This window comes from Nicotiana attenuata, chromosome 1 (assembly GCF_001879085.1).
Source record: "Nicotiana attenuata strain UT chromosome 1, NIATTr2, whole genome shotgun sequence".
In the NCBI taxonomy this organism is placed as follows: domain Eukaryota; kingdom Viridiplantae; phylum Streptophyta; class Magnoliopsida; order Solanales; family Solanaceae; genus Nicotiana; species Nicotiana attenuata.
In genome coordinates, this window is record NC_031989.1 from 67,512,115 (window position 1) to 67,529,838 (window position 17,724).

The 17,724-nt window shown below is 37.4% G+C and overlaps 1 protein-coding gene across 3 annotated transcripts; it reads left to right on the top strand.

Moving 5' to 3' along the window:
• LOC109228124 (UBX domain-containing protein 1-B-like) lies at positions 1,019-9,270 on the top strand. 3 transcript variants are annotated; one of them, XM_019393306.1, is made up of 11 exons: positions 1,019-1,361; positions 2,281-2,424; positions 3,117-3,193; positions 5,464-5,540; positions 5,743-5,803; positions 6,703-6,770; positions 6,871-6,952; positions 7,517-7,600; positions 7,694-7,792; positions 8,051-8,170; positions 8,803-9,270. In XM_019393306.1, the coding sequence occupies exons 2-11, from the start codon at positions 2,331-2,333 to the stop codon at positions 8,983-8,985; spliced, it is 945 nt and encodes a 314-aa protein (XP_019248851.1). In that variant the 5' UTR covers positions 1,019-1,361; positions 2,281-2,330; the 3' UTR covers positions 8,986-9,270. The 3 variants fall into 3 exon arrangements, with proteins under 3 accessions (XP_019248851.1, XP_019248857.1, XP_019248862.1); XM_019393312.1 differs by lacking the exon at positions 1,019-1,361 and adding an exon at positions 1,540-1,761; XM_019393317.1 differs by lacking the exons at positions 1,019-1,361; positions 2,281-2,424; positions 3,117-3,193 and adding an exon at positions 3,396-3,502.

Below are 17,724 nucleotides of genomic sequence, written 5' to 3' on the forward strand. Positions count from 1 at the left end.
ATAAAAAGTATGAAAAATACGCTAAAAATAAAAAGACGAAGAAAAGGATGGCAAAGAAAAAAAGTAGGGGTGGGCATAGTTTGAGCAAATCAGAAATCCAAATCGAAATCCGATTTTTTTTGGGTTTTTAGTTTGGATTTTGGATTTATTTTTTAAAATTTTTGGATTTCAGATTGGATATTGGATTTGGTACTTCGGATATTTGGATATCGAAAAATCTAAAAGTGTTACACTTTACATTTATTCCATTATCTATATGCCAACTGTAATAAGTTCAATACACAACCTATTAGATATTATCTCATATATTTAATATTAATTACTAAGTTACTGTTAGAATACTTATTATTTGGACATGATTTTACTATTGCTACTTCTTATCGACCGTATTAATGTCACTATTGTATTTTTTTAATAATAATTTTATTACTTGAATACTTTATTTGGATGAGTGCGAGAAGAATGAGGAACTTTTTAGGCAATTTAACATGAGTACTTCATTTGGATATTCATTTTTATAAAAATTCGATCCAATCCGATCTTATTTGGATTGTCATTTCTTCGATCCGAAAATCGAAAATCCAAACTAAAATTCTCATATCCAATCCGAGCTGCCCGAAAGCCCACCCCTAAAAAGAGTAAAGACTAAATTAATGAGGGATATTTTTGAAAAATATAAAGCTATATTAAGGATATTTTTATCTTGAAAAAATTAATTTTCTGCTTCTGCTTCTTGGAAGAAGCTAGAATTTATAGATTTTTCCCAAAAACTTCTTCTGCTTTGTTCAAAAGTACTTTTTTATTTTGGCCAAACCCTTTAAGTTTCCAAATAAGTACTTTTCGGGGGCAAAAAAGGCACTTTTGATCTCTGAGAACTTGGCCAAATAGGCGCTTAGTGTGATTAACTATTATTATATTAAGGATTTTACAAGAGCTTACTTCTTATTAATTCTTAATATTGAATAATTAAAAAAATTTATTTGTAAATTTAATGAGAGTTTTTTAATGACAGATTTACCAGTGTATATAAATGCTAACAAAACATATCATCCCTTTAATGTCTCTTCTTCACAGAAGCAGCAATGGAAAATCACCTTTGTTGCAATTGTGTGTATGTGGTTGTACTTGTTCGAAAAGCATAATCGCCATTCCCCGTTGACATTGCCCAGCTGAGAATCCATCTTCCCGGGAAACTTGTTACCTTTACCTTAAGGCTTGAGGCAAAGAATCGAATCGGCATCCCCCGTTAACTTGCAAATGGCGTTCTTCTTCTCCACTTTGTTCCCGAATGAATTTACTCCGCATTTAATCTGCACATCAAATCCACACAAACAGTTGAATTTCTCTTTGCCACAAAAAGGGTATGCTTCCTTTTTGTGATTTTTTTTGCCTTCATAAGCCATTCCATTTGTGTTAATTATATTACTTACTATAACAGGGTTTCAAGTTTCTACGGCCTTTTATTGTTTCCCTCTTTCACAAAATTGGAGTTCGTTTATTGTTATTCTTTTTATTTTAAAACTATTTTTTTTTTAGTTTCTTCAGGCAGTTTGATCCTGTCAACCAGTTATAGCTTCATGTCCTTTTGCTTCCTTCTCATAGTTTACTGATTACTGTACATTGAATTTGAATTCTTTCATTTTACCCCATTTCAGCGGCTTGACATCATTTTATACAAATTGTTTCGCATTGGAAAGAAATAAGCCCACCTATAGTAGAATGGATATAAATGATTCATATAGCCGGCATCAACTTGTTTAGGTTTGACTAGTAGTAAATTGATTGATTGATTGTCATCATTTTATAATCTTGATTATCTACACTCATTATATGGATGTTATCAGTAACTACTAATGGTTATCTTGATTAATTGTTTTTGGCCCTCTTCCATTTATATTGCCACACTTGTTTGATGCCAATATAATTTGGATAATTTCTTTTTTTCTTTTTTTCCCTGTCCCATATTAAATGAATCCATGCTATTGTTTCTTGTTGTTGTTGTTGTTGTTATTACTTTAGGAATTATGCAGACAATTTTTGTGATAGTTGTCACACTATACTCCAACTATAAGATTGATGCAGTAGTGATAGTGACTGAAGAGTTGTAATTTTAAGCTATTAGGCATCTTTGAATAAATTCTGAAGTATAAAACTTGATTTTCATGATTTTCTGAGCGCGAAAATAGAGAAAAGCATATACGCGCAAGGAGTGTAGTCTTAAGTTGAGTTTTTCTCCATATCTTAAACATCTTTATTGACGAAACATTTGTTACTTCGCAGAAGCGCTTCAATATTTCTGATTTCGAGAGAATTTATATCAACGATCAGAAATGGCTGCTTCTGACATTAACAGAAGCTTGGTAAGTGAACTTGTAGCAATGGGATTTTCAGAGGCTCGAGCCACCAAGGCTCTTCATTCTTCCGGTATGGTCATCCTTCTGGTATTAGATATATTCAAGGAAAAGATTTGCTCGTGTATTCACTTGAATAGCATAGGAGACAATTTTAACATAACTTTTGCTTCTGAAGTAGTATATAACTGTTAGGCTATATCGGTTGTTAATTCAATCTGTATTATCTAGCTAAAACATGCCATTTTGTATGGGAAAGCTCTCAAAATTTTTTATTGCGGATGTAGCCCAGAAAATCACTTCATGCATGTGCATTAACTAATTAGTTTAATCATGTGCTCATATGTCGCCAAGCCTGCATCTAACAACCTGTTAGGATTTTCCTTGAAGACCTGAGTAGAATTGGTTTCTAGGCCATATAGATTCAGTTGACGTTGAGATTTATCCTGCAGAGGTATTGCATCTACAAAGTGATGTTGACTTTCAACTCTCTGTTTTATGCAAGTCCGTTTATCCTGCCAAATATTTGGATATTGTAGAACTGCCGGTTGTTCTACTCATTTCTGCAGTCTTCCTGTAATGCTTTCTCTAGGTTGGCATCAAATCCTGAGGAGGTGCTCTTGCCGTTAACACCCCCCACCCCAAAAAGAAAAAGAGAGTTTATCTATTTACTAGCATTAACCTACTGTTTTGTCTTTTAGATGCTACCGTATGCGGTTAACTGAGCTGTCCACTTTTATGATTGAAAATCAATACTTCTTTCAGGTAATTCAAGCCTTGAGGCTGCAGTAAATTGGATTATTGATCATGAGAATGATGCAGACATTGATGAGATGCCCATGGTATCTAGCTTAACACTGATGATAGCCTTTCTTTACCTTGTACATCAGTGTTCATGGTTTATATATATATATATATAATATATATATATATTATATATATATATATAATATATAGAGGAGAGAGAGAGAGAGAGAGAGAGAGAGAGAGAGAGAGAGAGAGTCGTTTAATTCTCCGGAAATTTGAGTGTTAGTACATTTTTAAGCTAATAGTGTCAACTTTAAAGGGGTGTAAGCTTCGGACATCCAATCAGGACGCATTTGCAACAGTATGCAAATATGTGCATCTTCAAAGAAGAGCAAGTCATTACTGTAAGTATGGATGAGCTATTTTAGAGAGGTGTAGTAAAGTACTCTAGAGCAAATTTTTTATTTTTTTTGCTAGCAGACTCTAGATCATTTTTCTACTTCTCTTGCTACCAAAGATAGATGGTGAATTTACTTCTAATGGTTAGTGCTTACGGGAAAATGAATTAGCTGGAGCTTTCTAGGTTGTATAGTAAAAAAGCTAAGAAGGCCATTATACGCATTAGTGTATTATCATTTCTCAAAACTAATATGGCTAATAGGTATGAGAACAAGAATAGATGCTAGATTATAGTTTTTCAAACAAAATTTGATTTCTAAGTTGAATTAGTTCCTAAAATTCTGGAAAAACAAAAACAAATTGTGTTTAATGCAACGACTACTACGTCACAATCCCAAACAAGTTAGGTTCGTCTATATGAATCTTCACAAACCATGTTTCTCGATTTAGATTCATCTCAAGACAATGTTATACGAAATGATTATGAAAATAAAAAGTTCGTGAATTTTATGTGATTTATTTCTAAATATGCTTCAACTTTGCAAAATGTTAATTTCCTGCTAAAAAACATGATTGGCCAAATTTATGAGTTGTGTAAACTGTAAAATATACAGTGTGTCAAGTTAAAGTTTTCTATGTCTAAAAGTTTCTTTCAACTTTTCTTAACAGTATCTGTTTTGCATGTCATGCAAGCCTTTGACTTAGTGGGTACCTAAAATGTAGTCACTGTTTAAAAATTAAGAACCCAATAATTGACAAGTTTCTAGCAAGCTGTGCTCATTGATGTTCTCTTCTTTGATAATTTCTCTTTCTTGTTCCAATTGTTTCAACCAAGTACATGGGAGTATGGTTATGGTACTGGGAATGAAGAAGAAAAGGCTATTCTAGAGTTTGTCTTATTATTTATTTCATCTGACACATATTTTAAGAAGAGGAAATCACACCTTTGTAAGTGGAGGTAACTTTAGTCAAATAGTTATTATCCTTTCCAAAAGACAAGATAAAGTTGCATGTAAGGATTGCAAGGTTATACTAGCGAAAGCACCGCCTAACTAACATAAATGAGTGTTTCTGGATGTGAAGCGGAAGAGTTAGAAGATCAGACGAGTTGCAAGCAATTGACAATTCAGTGGTAGGCACTAAAGGGCATAAACCAATTACCAATTCAGGAAAACATATGGAAGGAGGAAGGAGCAGGGACATTGAAGGGAACACAGCTACCTAGAGTGACCGAATCGTTAACCCAATAACCCGATACCGATAACCCAATAAACAATTAACGGTTTGGGTTATCGGTTTTACCCGATATATGCCCAGCCCTAAGTAGAAGTAAGACCGATTATAGACATGTCAGATATCTATGCTCGATATTTCATGAGAACGGTGTGATAGATGAATGTGTAACACAGTTAAAGTGGGAGTGGTTGAAAAGGAAGTGCTACTGAAGTATTATGAGGTAGGAGCATATGTACCAAAGTGTAAGGCAAGTTCTATAAAGGCTGTGTGACCAACCATGTTATATGGGAGAGAATGTTGGTCGCTAGGTCCAACATATCCACAAAATTAGTGTCGTAGGAATGCAGATGTTAAGAAGGATGTGCGATTATACAAGATTAGATAAGATCATAAATGACTACATTTGATAGAAGGTCCAAGTATCACAGGTAGAGAACAAAACAAGAGTAGGTCGCTTGATATAGATTGGTCATGTCCTAAGTAGACCTATGGATGCATATGTGTGTTTATGCAATGGTCGCTGAATTAATGTGAGTTATCTGATTTTGCATTTTTAAATTCTTTGTTTGTAGGCTTTCCATTATTTACAGATTCTATTAATGTCTCTTCGAGACAGGAGTTGCTCTTTCAGGCCAAGTGATCTTTGATGTTTAATTTTTCGGTTTTATCTTTTATAACTGTCGTATTGCACAGCTCAGTTCTAAAATACTGATGAGAGAATGGCATGCAGGTTCATGTGGACATTACTGAAACTCCTAGTGCTGGTTTTGATTCGGAACAAGTAAAGTTGAAAGCACAAGAGCTAAGGTTCGATTTTCCATTAAAGTTTCATGAGGAAGTTCCGTGTTTAATCCAAAAACTGGAAATTGTCATTAGGCGTTCAATTTCCTTGCATCTTATTTTACCTTTTGAAACTGCTTTGCTGTTAGTGACTTATGGTTTATTTTCAGTCTCCTTTTATTACTTTTTTCCTTTCTGATATTGGTGAATGAAAATTCTGCTTATTTAGGGAGCGAGCACGCAAGAGGAGAGAAGAGGAAGAGAAAAAGCTGGAAAGGGAAAGGGAGAAGGTATGGAGTATTTTCCTATTCTCTTAGTTTCTCCAGTGTAAGTTCTGATTCTTTTTGGAATGTGGACTGTTAATTGTCAATATGTTAAATTTGGGAGATCTAATGGTGTGGATAGAATGATGAACTTTCGGTGCATGGTCTGAAACTCTGAATATATTTCTGTATGTGAACAGTACATGTGCAAGCCTATGCAAGGATTCTAGTCGATGTCACTGTTTGAGAGATGGCATCATCTTCCAACTTTAACCTCAAATTCCAATGATAGACTAGTGTATAAAAAAAAAAAAAGTAGACATGATTGACTAACAGATAATGCAAAGATGTTAAATCCATAATTTCTTAGCCTTGAAGCAATTTTTAAAAAGATTTCCACCAATTCACCAATACCTAGATAAAGATCATTTGTAATACATTGATCCAAGATCCCTATACTTTAGAACGAAGGATCGAAACTAATATTAGTAGATCCCTCCATATAATCTCAAATCGTTAACCTGGAGTACGTTGCTGAGAAATGCAGAGTTAGTTATTGTTCTACTTTTAGCACCCAAGGGTGTGGCCTAGTGGCCAATGAAGTGGGTTGAGAACCATGAGGTCTCAGGTTCAAATTTCAGCGGAAAAGCCTTTGGTGGACAGAGTTACATGTACTTGTTGCTGGTGGGAGGTAGCAGGTATCCCGTGAAATTAGTCGAGGTGCATGCAAGCTAGCGCGGACACCACGGTTATTAAAAAAAGTTATTCATCGACTTTTCTTTTTGGATTTCCAGCTTCTGTTTGTTCTGTAAAATGTTTATATTTGAAACTAGTGCATATGATTTCACATAACTAATAATGATCAGATGTTATATATGTAGGTGTATTTTTTATTATCAAATTCAAATACTTTGGTTTATTTGTAGGAAAGGATACGTGCAGGCAAAGAACTGCTTTCGACAAAGCGAATGGCGGAGGAAAATGAGAGGAAACGGTGTGTTTCTTCATTGAAACTGTGTTACTTTATAAAGTAGCTTGTGCTTATTTGGCTGAAAATCCTCATTTTAGGTTTATGCACTTTGCTCACGTTTCAGCTTTGAAGCACAGAGGAAGGCTGAAAAAGAAGAAGAGAGAAGGGCAAGGGAGAGAATTCGTCAAAAACTGCAGCAGGACATGGTATTACTAGTACTTTTTAGTCAAGTTTAGTTGGTACTTACCAAATAGTACCAGTCGGATGATCAAGTGTAGATGTGTGTTGCATCTTTTAGTAAGTTGTTTAGGTGTTATACAACTGCAAATGCAGCCATTTATACCTTGAGAAGTTCTGCCATGCTCTTATACCAGTTTCGTTTATTCTTTCTTTTCATAAACTGAGAAATCCTCGGGGGGCCAGTTGGCGCAAGGTTTGAAATTCAGTGGATAATGGGCCTGCCCCTCTACCCTCCTCCACATGAATATCAAGCTTTTGTCTGCAGCAGGGCTCGAACTCGTGAGTTGCATGCCTATGCTGCACACTAGCTACGCTCTTACCACTAGATCAAATCCCTGAGCGTGTTTCTTTCTTTCTTTTTTTCCAATTTGAATAAACTGTAATCCAACTCTATACTCTGGTGTAAACTGAGAGTATAGCATATTGGTACGATAGATGGACGTTAGTTCTGTTTTTTAGTTATGCATCATATATTCCCAACTTCATAGCTTGTTGGGATTAGGATAAGTTGCAAGTTCATGTCATGGCAGGTAGAAAGGAGGGCTAGGCTTGGTTCATCTATGAATAGCTCTACGTCTTCAAAATCCATCGAGACCTCAAAGCAGGAATTTAAGGTATTGTGTTTTGCAATAGTGTTGACAGTTTATGAGATTGATTGGATTCATCAGTTTGCTGCAAGTAATTCTTCTCCCTAAAATCAATCTCAGGATCCATTGAAAGTTGACTTTTCCGCATCATCTGGTTACACCGCTACAAAGAAAGAGGTTTTGATGGAATGCTTAAGATCTCTCAGGCGTCAGCACGAGGTATCTGAATTCCTGTGTAAACTTCTGTTTCACTATTTAATTCTGATTAAAAATTTCCAGTCTCTTACGAGTTCATGCAAATTAGCTTTTAGCTTCTTGCCCTTCTGCTTGCTGCGGCAAAGTAAAAACTTTGTCCAGGAAAGTAATTGGAACAGTACATGCATATTTGAATATCAAGTTACACCGTGTTATCAGATATCAACTACGAGAGCCATATTTTATCCAGTATAACAATATTGTTAAATGTTCATGTGTTAGGAGGAGGACGAGAAAGTGCAACGGGCCTTCAAAGCTCTGTTAGTTTATGTGAGAAACGTTGTTAGCAATCCTGATGAAGGAATGTTCAGGAAGATCCGGCTCAGTAATCCAGCTTTCCAGGTGAATACTTTTTTAAGCACACGCCGAAAGAATGAAATTTACTTCATTTTTTGGGTATTATAAGGATCGAGACAAAATTATCACGATGAGGAGAGAGGCTGGGAGCAGGATCTCTCACCCGGCCCCCTCCTTTCTCCGGACCAGTTGATGATGGGGACATCTTGTAACTGTTGGCCATGTAATGGTGTAGATGTAGATTAGGGTCTTGAGCTTTATTTTGTATAATCTTTCTCATTTCATCCATGTCATCGTATCCATGTCCGCCTAGTGAAATTGTTTCTCGGAATCATCCCTTCTCTTACTAAGGTATAGGTTGATGTGTTACTTAAGAAGAAGTCTAAAATAATGTGTCATATTAACTTCTTGTGCCTGCTTCTCTTCCAGTCACTATACCTTTCACAATGAAGAATGTAATCTACTGTTTGCAGAAATACCCTTGTACTGTTTCTAAATTGCCTTATATGTTCTAGTGTCACTGTCTTTGTTTGAAAAGGCCGAAATTGTAAATCAGAAAAAGTAGGGATAGCTTATTTTTGTAATTTAGCCAATTTCAAATGATGAAATTTCCATTTGTTTGGATCAAGTGATTTTCGGATTCAAGTTAATGTTACTTCACTCCTCATGGATGGCAGGCTAGAGTTGGAATTTTCAAAGAAGGTGTGCAGTTTCTAGAGCTATGTGGGTTTGAAAGAGGTGAAGGAAGTGATTTTTTGGTGTTGCCCAGAAACAAGGTCGATATGGCGCTACTGAGATCAGCTGGCATGGTTTTGCATTCTGCCATTACAAATCCCTTTTTTGGGCTACTCTCAAAGTAAGGTGGGTTCTCAGGGATTAGGGACTTGATGTTTGAAAATCAACAGAGCACTAGCTTCTAGCTGGATTCCAATACTTCTACCGGACTTGCATTTGTATTGTAGCCTGAATTGGATATTCTATTTGTTTGAACTTTAATTTCTCTTGTAAACGTGCTTGTGTATATTATACTTAATCTTCCCTCCCATTCCTCACCTCATATATAAAAGTGACATAACCTACCCGTATGAGCTCTTCTGTAAAGGGATTCAGTAAGTATATATTAAGATTTTTTTTATTTGGTGAAAGTCTTGCATATTTTTAAACTGTAAATATCTAAGTGGGAATTTTGATTTCGAATTAGACTATTGATTCAATCTATTACAATGAATTGAGTTAGAGAGAATTGAAGTTTTGGAAAGTGGGCTTAGAGTTGGGGTGGGGATTTAGGAGAAGATTTGTGGGTTTTGTGGTGGTTTTGGAGACGTAAATAAGTTAAAATGCCGGGGAAGTGCACGGTTAGCCACTAATAACACATGTATTTACTTTTAAGCCATTGTTTAAAATGTCTTTAGTTTTTAGCCACTGCTTTAATAGACTTTACCTGCCTGGACGAAAACACCCTTATGCTCATAAAAGTTCAGGACCAAGTGTTCTTAACTTTTGAACTTGCAACTCTAAGTTCAGGAATTCAGGACTACATGTCCTTAACTTTTGAACTTGCAACTCTAAGTTTAGGACTTCAGGACTACATGTCCTTAACTTTTGAACTTGGAACTCGAAGTTCAGGACCACCTGTCCTTAACTTTTGAGCTTGTTAGTCTAATTCAGGACCAAGTGTCCTTAACTTTTGAACTTATAACTGTAAGTTCAGGACCAAGTGTCCTTAACTTTTGAGCTTGTTAGTCTAAGTTCAGGGCCTATTGTCTTTAACTTTTGGGCTTCTTAGCCTAAGTTCAGGACCTATTGTCCTTAACTTTTGAGCTTGTTAGTCTAAGTTCAGGACTTCAGGACCTATTGTCCTTAACTTTTGAACTTGTAACTATAAGTTCAGGACCTATTGTCCTTAACTTTTGAACTTGTTAGTCTAAGTTCAGGACTAAGTGTCCTTAACTTTTGAACTAGTAATTCTAAGTTCAGGACCAAGTGTCCTTAACTTTTGAACTTGTAACTATAAGTTCAGGACCTATTGTCCTTAACTTTTGAGCTTGTTAGTCTAAGTTCAGGGCCTATTGTCCTTAACTTCTGGGCTTCTTAGCCTAAGTTCAGGACCTATTGTCCTTAACTTTTGAGCTTGTTAGTCTAAGTTCAGGACTTCAGGACCTATTGTCCTTTACTTTAAAACTTGTAACTATAAGTTCAGGACCTATTGTCCTTAACTTTTGAGCTTGTTAGTCTAAGTTCAGGACTAAGTGTCCTTAACTTTTGAACTAGTAATTCTAAGTTAAGGACCAAGTGTCCTTAACTTTTGAACTTGAAACTCGAAATTCAGGACCAAGTGTCCTTAACTTTTGAACTTGTAACTGAAAGTTCAGGATCCATAACGTAGCAAAAAACCAAAATAAAGAAACGATAAATTTATGTCATATGTTAAGAACTCCAAAATGAAACAACAAAGTGAAACTCCCATGATAAGAACACCATCCACCGGAATAAAGGAACAAATAAATTTCTTGTGACCAAAGGCCAAGCAGCAGCAAAAATGACAAGAAAACATTTTAAAGGATCGCCTATTCAAACTTCCAGCATAAGATGGATTTTTTGTGATTAAGGATGAACTAACAAACATCAGAACTTCAAAACTCGTAGAAACCTAAGATAAATGAGAACCATACAGCAAAATAGAGTGTACTGAGAAGTCATAAGCCTAAAGAATAATGGCTAGAAGAAAGGTAACACCATCTTTTCTTATTAATTTTAGTAGACTAGTGGCTATTTTTGCTCAGCATTAAAAATGCTGGATAAAAAGTAAATACCACTTTAAAAAATGGCTACCCCACGCAATTTTTACTAAAATGCCTACGGAAAGAGACTCCATTAGAATTTAGAAGGAGCCGAGAGTAAAAGAGAGAGCTGAGAAGGGGAAACTGTTTGGATTTGGTAAAGAAACGACACGATGTGGCGCAATTTCGAACGGCAAATTTTAACTTGGACCTTTTTTATGTATTGTCTGCACTTTCGAGAAAGAATACTCCTACTATTCAGTAATTTGAATTAAATTTGCACTTGATTTTTTTAAAAATTTGCACTTGATTCACATTTAAATATTTTAGAAGTTATTAAAGCTAATTAAAAGTTTCTTATAGTTAGAGAGCGTAAAAAGGGGATAATTGTTAAAGAAAAATGTTGAAAAGTAAAATTAATAAGAATTTAAACCTTGAGAAACTTTGCCATTGAGAAGTTGAAATTAGTTGTTCATGGGTATATATATATACACGTTTAGTTTGAAGGTCAGCCAAAAAGAGGAGCATTTAGAAAAGGCAATTACCACATTATTTTATAATCCAAATGACATGTCATAATGTGATTATTAGGAAACAATTTTTTTTTTTTTTGAGAAAAAATTAAATATAAGTTACCTATCATCCAAAAGCAATTCAATCATTATACCAAGTGAAGGTAGCTATGGATAAGTTTTTAAAGATTTTTCTGTTTTTGGTTCTTTAACTTTGTCGTTTAAAATAGGACGTAGAACTTGATAAACCAAGTAATGTGTTCGAGACAAAATAACTCTAGGGAATAATCGAAATGAGATTCGTGGCTACCTTCATCATGCCCCTGACAATTTCTTCTCAAAGCCAGCAACAATATCTTCCATGCATGAGTCATCCATGCTGGGACTTTCTTGGCCAACTCCAATTAACCCCATAGATGATAGACATCCACCTATTAATTTGCTTCATCCATATGCCCCCCTAGAATTCCATGCGTTCACTCAAAGTATTATGAACGCTCAAGTGAAGAATCTAGGTGACTAGGTATTATGTATGAGAAACTATTATGCTGCAGATATATTGTTTTAACTTTTTGATTTATGATTCATACATTTTAATGGGCGGGTTTAATCCAATTCCAGCCTATGAAAAAGAGTCAGATTTATTATTGGGTTAAGACAACCCGCCCAAAGTTTGCTTGGATTAAAATGATTATTTTTGTTTTCATAATTGATGTTTCATTAGAGTATTCGAATATTAAAATTCCTAAGTGTTGTCTATAACTCTCTGATTCTTTTTCAAATAGAATGAGTATAACATTGGTATTACTCAAATACTGAATTGTACTAAATTCTATTGGTCTTTAATTTTACTATGGTACTGGAACGTTTTTAAAAATATTCATGAGCATAACAGTCATAGTGTTTTCTTTCTTTTTCAATTTTTTAATTTGAAAATAAATACATGAAGAAAGTAATTCAATTTGAATAAAGCTTGGGAAAAGAATTGGATTTCAAAACAAAGAAATCAAAAACTTAGAAAAAGAAAGAAGCATAAATGAAACGATATGTTCGCATGGGGTAAAATTGGTTGATAACAAGTGGTCGAATGGTAAGATGATACGTGGAGTCGAAGATAGACAGGACGAATCGGGAAACAACTAGTACCGAATGCGGTGTGTGTGTGACCGGTACCGGATGAATTTCGAAGGGAATGTAGTCGGCAGTAGAAGTTCAAAGATTTGCCATCGGACAACATTCAATGAGGAATATTTGCTAGCTTTAAATGAGCAGCTGTTACGGAGAATATTTGTATTCAAGGCTTGTCGTTACATATTCATCAATAAGACTTTTATTCTCATTTATAGAGGAGTTTGATCCTAGGATCTTGTTTCCCTAGGTAGAATTATAAATATTGGGGTTAACACTATTGCAAGGGCATGAACGATTCCACATGCAAAAGCTATACGTTACATTTTGCTCTTATATTTTACAATCATAGCTCTCACTTTAACATTTTCATCGTTGCTTTATCTTTAATTTCACTTTTGCTTTCGGAAAGGCTAAATTCGGAATCAAGCTTGTTATCTTCTTTAATTTCAATCGTAATTTCAGTCCTATTTCTTTATTATTTTTGGATCTAATCGAATCGCTTGTCTATAAACTACGTTAAAAATTTAACTGTACCGCTTTATGGGTAAACAGTTTGGCGCTCACCGTGAGGCATAGACAGTTGCGTAATTGCTTTGATCAATACGTTTATTTCTAAGAAGTTTCAGTTCTTTCCTTAGTAAAAATCACACATGGCAATGATGTCAACAACATACAAAACGTTGAAGCACGCGTTGAACGGGAAGAATTGTCCCAGCGCGATGATTCAATCAGTGAGACCCGCAACGAAGGAGAGGAGACGACCCCGATTCCTGAAGGACAGTATCCTCAGCATGTGCGGGAACCAACTCCTAATGATGCGGAGGAGGAACATGTCATAGAACGGTCAAACTCCTGAGGGAACAACAGAGAACAATCATGGATCACCTCTCAAGACAGGATCGGTGATGACGGAATTGAAACAAGCATAGATAGGTGCTTCCAACAACGCGAGCAGAAAGGGCCCAATTCCTCCTAGTGTTCCTGCAAATCAAACAGCTCAGAGAACTGATAACAATACCCCAAGGGGCGAAGTCGGTCTCGATGAAGCCGAAGAAACCAGTAGCGGATCTGGGAATAATAACGAGAGAGATCCTTTCAAAACCGAGCTCATGAGATTCATGAGAGAGATGAATGAACTGATGGATCAGAATGCGAGGGAGTTTCACACTCGGATGGATCAGATTCCGGGCGCACCACCAGTACTGAAGGGTTCAGATTCGAAAAAATACACACAGTTGCCATTTAAGCCGAGTGCAGCACCAGAACTAATTTCGAAGAGATTCAAGATGCCGGACATACCGAAGTACGATGGGACTTCAGATCCGCAGGAGCATATCACAACCTACACCACTGCGGTGAAGGAAAATGATTTGGCTCAACATGAGATCGAGTCGGTTGTGTTGAAGAAGTTCGATGAGACCCTCATGAAGGGGGCTCTGACATGGTGCTCTCTTTTATCCGTGCATTCAATTGATTCTTTTGAAATGCTTACAGAATCGTTCATCAAGGCCTATGCCGGAGCAAAGAAGGTTCAAGTTAGAAAAGTAGACATATTCATAATTGCGTAGGGCGAATCTGAGCTGCTGCGAGAATTTGTGATGCGGTTCCAGAAATAAAGGATGTTGCTACCGGCGGTTCCAGATGAGTGGCAGTGGAGGCATTCATAAATGGCCTAAATTCACTCAGTTCCGATGCCTCCCCAAAATTGAAAGAGAGCCTGCTCGAGTTTCAAGCAATCATATGGGCAGATGTCCATAACCGTTATGAGTCAAAATAAGGATAGAAGACGACCAACTTGGTCTTAGGTGTCGACCAAGGGACGGGGTCGAGAAAAAAAGGACAAATTTAAGAGTGACTTTGATGTGGATAGGCGATCCTTTAGATGTCATTTTCTACCGTACTAAAAGACTGATAGGCGTAGTAGCAAAGGATTTCAGACATCGGATAGGGTCGCTCCCGACAGAAGAGCCGGTCGTGGCCGAAACAGCATGTCATAAGAGAAAGAGGTGCCAAGGCTCTGCTTATCCCAGGTTATCGAACGACAACTTCAACATTAGCCTGGTAGAGTTGGTATCTTATTGAGAAATATCAAGCGTTGTTCCCGAAGCCAATCCGATTAGATCCTAGCTAGAGGGATCCTAGTTTATGGTATGAATACCATGAAACTCACGGCCACAGAACTGGGGATTTCCGACATCTTCATGAAGAGATGGCAACATTGTTCAAGAATGGCCATCTCAAGGAGTTGTTAAGCGACCAAGCCAAGAACAACTACGGCCGAAGCCGGGACAATACAGAGCCTTCGAAGGTAGAAGAAGGGTCACCTCGGTTGACTATCAATATGATCTTCAGAGGAAATGAAGTCAATGGTTTAACCTTTTCAGCAGTGAAGAAAACAAAGATATCGTTGACTCACAGCAAGAGACTCCGTGAAGTCACAGAAGATGATATCACCTTCACGTAGGAGGACACTGACAGACTTCTTCTACCATACAATGATGCTTTGGTAATCTCTCTCCATGTGTTAGATTTCAAAATTAAACGTGTTTTTGTTGACCTAGGAAGTTCAACCAACATAATACAATGGAGAGTTATGGAGTAAGCAAAGTTAACCGGGAACATCGTTTTGGCGACAAAACTCTTAGCTCGCTTCAACTTGACAAGCGTGACAACCCGAGGAGAGATTTTGCTGCCTACACATGCCTAAGGAGTAACGAAGACTATATTCAAAGTGGTGGGTTGTGATATGGGTTACAAATGTAATCCTCGGAAGGCCATGGATACACGAGATGAAAGTTGTACCCTCAACATATCACTAATTGTTGAAATTTCCGACACCATAGGGAATCAAGCAAATAAGAGGAGGCCGGCGGTGAGGGAAATGAACGCGGTTATGGTTTCCAGAAGCAAAGGGAAAGACTCCAAAAATAAGAATTACAGAGACTGGTGCCTTCCCCTTTCTGAATGAAGATGATAAGCGCGAGGAGTCATCGAAATCCTACCAGGTTCCGAGATACTTTCAGACAACAGAGGAGATAGATGCGACCAAGTCGACCGCAGAAGAACTCGAGCAAGTGGCCTTGTTCGAAGAGTTTTTGGAAAGGAAGTTTCATCTGGAACAGGGTTAAATCCCAAGCTCAGGTTAGAATTTATAAATTTTATTAAAGCTAACATTGACTACTTTGCGTGGTCGCACTTGGATATGACAAGTATCCTATTAGAGGTAGCGGTCCACAAGCTGGATCCAAACTTTCTATCGGTCAGGTAAAAGAAACGCCCAATAGCGGAGGCCAGGAACAGGTTTGTTAAAGAAGAGGTAACCTAACCACTCAATATTGGTTCAATCCGAGAGGTAAAACATCCGGAATGGTTAGCCAACGTAGTTGTATTACCCAAAAAGAATAACAAATTTAGGATGTGCGTAGACTATAAAGATTTAAATAAGGCGTGCCCTAAAGACTCGTTCTCACTACCAAACATGGATCAAATGATTGATGCAACTTTCGGACATGAGCTCATGAGTTTTCTCGATTTTACTCTGAGTACAATCAGTAGTACATGTTGCGATAATGTGATGCCTTTTAGGCTTAAGAACGCTGAAGCCACTTATCAAAGTCTCGTCAATAAAATGTTTGAGGGTCAGATAGGCAAAACAATGGAAGTATATATCGATGACATGTTAGTTAAGTGTTTAAATGTAGGAGATCATTTGAAACACCTCCAAATAGACTTTCAACATTCTGAGGAAGCATAACATGAAACTCAACTCGGAGAAATGCGCGTTCGAGTTTGGTTCCAGTAAGTTCTTGGGGTTCCTGGTCTCGCAAAGAGGGATCAAGGTAATTCCCAACAAAATCAAAGCTATCGAGGACATTCCAGACCAATTGATAAGTGTGAAGGACGTACAGAGGCTGATCGGAAGGTTGGCGGCTCTAAGAAGATTCATCTCAAGATCCTCAGAGAAGTGCCATCACTTCTGGAAAAAAAAGTGAGTTTGAATGGACTCCAGAATGCCAACAAGCATTGAAAAATGTAATAAGGTACCTATTCAGCCCCCCGTTACTGTCAAAATCGAGGGAAGGCGAGTAGTTGTTAATATATCTAGCGGTCTCAGAAGTAGCGTAAGTGTCATTTTAGTACAAGAGGAAGAAGATACGTGATTTCCTATTTACTATGTTAGTAAAATATTGTCGGGAGCCGAAACTCATTATCTGCACCTCGAAAAGTTGGCCTTGGCTCTCGTAGTTGCCTCTCGAAAGCTTAGGAATTAATTTCAGTGTCACCCAATAGCCGTTGTGACAAACTTTCCCTTAAGGAATATCCTTCACTAGCTTGAGTTGTCAGGCCGTTTGGCTAAATGGGCAGTCGACATTAGTGAATTCGACATTAAGTACAAACCTAGGACTGCGATCAAGACACAAGTTTTGGCTGACTTTGTGGCCGGTCTCAGTCCCGGGTTAATCCCCTTGGCTGCTAAGGAAGTAGTGCTGGTTTCTGAAATGGCATCGAGAGTTTGGACCTTGTTTACAGATGGAGTATTCATGTAAAAGGGTCCGGTCTCTAGATAGTTCTAGTCACACCCTCAGGGGAAAACGTGTGGCAGGCCACTAAAACTGTACCGTTAACTAACAATGAAACCGAGTATGAGGCTTTGGTTGCAGGACTGGAACTAGCCTGGGAGCTCCGAGGTCATTAAAGTGAAATGCGACTCCCAGCTGGTAGTAAACCAAGTATATCGGTTTTTCGACACAAAGGAAGAATGCATGCAATAGTATTTGAACAAGATTCAGGCGATGCTTGCACGATTCAGTGAATGGTCAATCATCCATATTCCAAGGGATAAGAATGTGGAAGCAGGTGCACTAGCTAATTTAGGGTCATCTACAAAAATGAAAGGATCTGATTCTGGTACGGTCGTCCAAATTCTTTATTCAGTGTTGGACGTGGATAACTACCGCAAGGTAAATTCGACCAACTTGGTCTGGGACTGGAGGAACGAGTCATCGAGTATCTCCGGCGTGGTAAAATTCTCGAGGACCCAAAGGTGTCCCAGGCAATGCGGACTAAAGCAGCTCGCTACTGGCTCGTAGATGGGCAGTTATACCGAAGGTCATTCGAAGGTCCATTGGCCCGATGTCTGGGAGTCTCGGAGGCGGACTATGTGATGAGGGAAGTC

Excerpts from the sequence above, each read along its gene's own strand:
- LOC109228124 (XM_019393306.1), top strand. The coding sequence starts at position 2,331 with ATGGCTGCTTCTGACATTAACAGAAGCTTGGTAAGTGAACTTGTAGCA. Across the intron at positions 6,771-6,870 it reads GAGGAAAATGAGAGGAAACG|CTTTGAAGCACAGAGGAAGG; the intron begins GTGTGTTTCTTC and ends CTCACGTTTCAG. Across the intron at positions 6,953-7,516 it reads AAAAACTGCAGCAGGACATG|GTAGAAAGGAGGGCTAGGCT; the intron begins GTATTACTAGTA and ends ATGTCATGGCAG.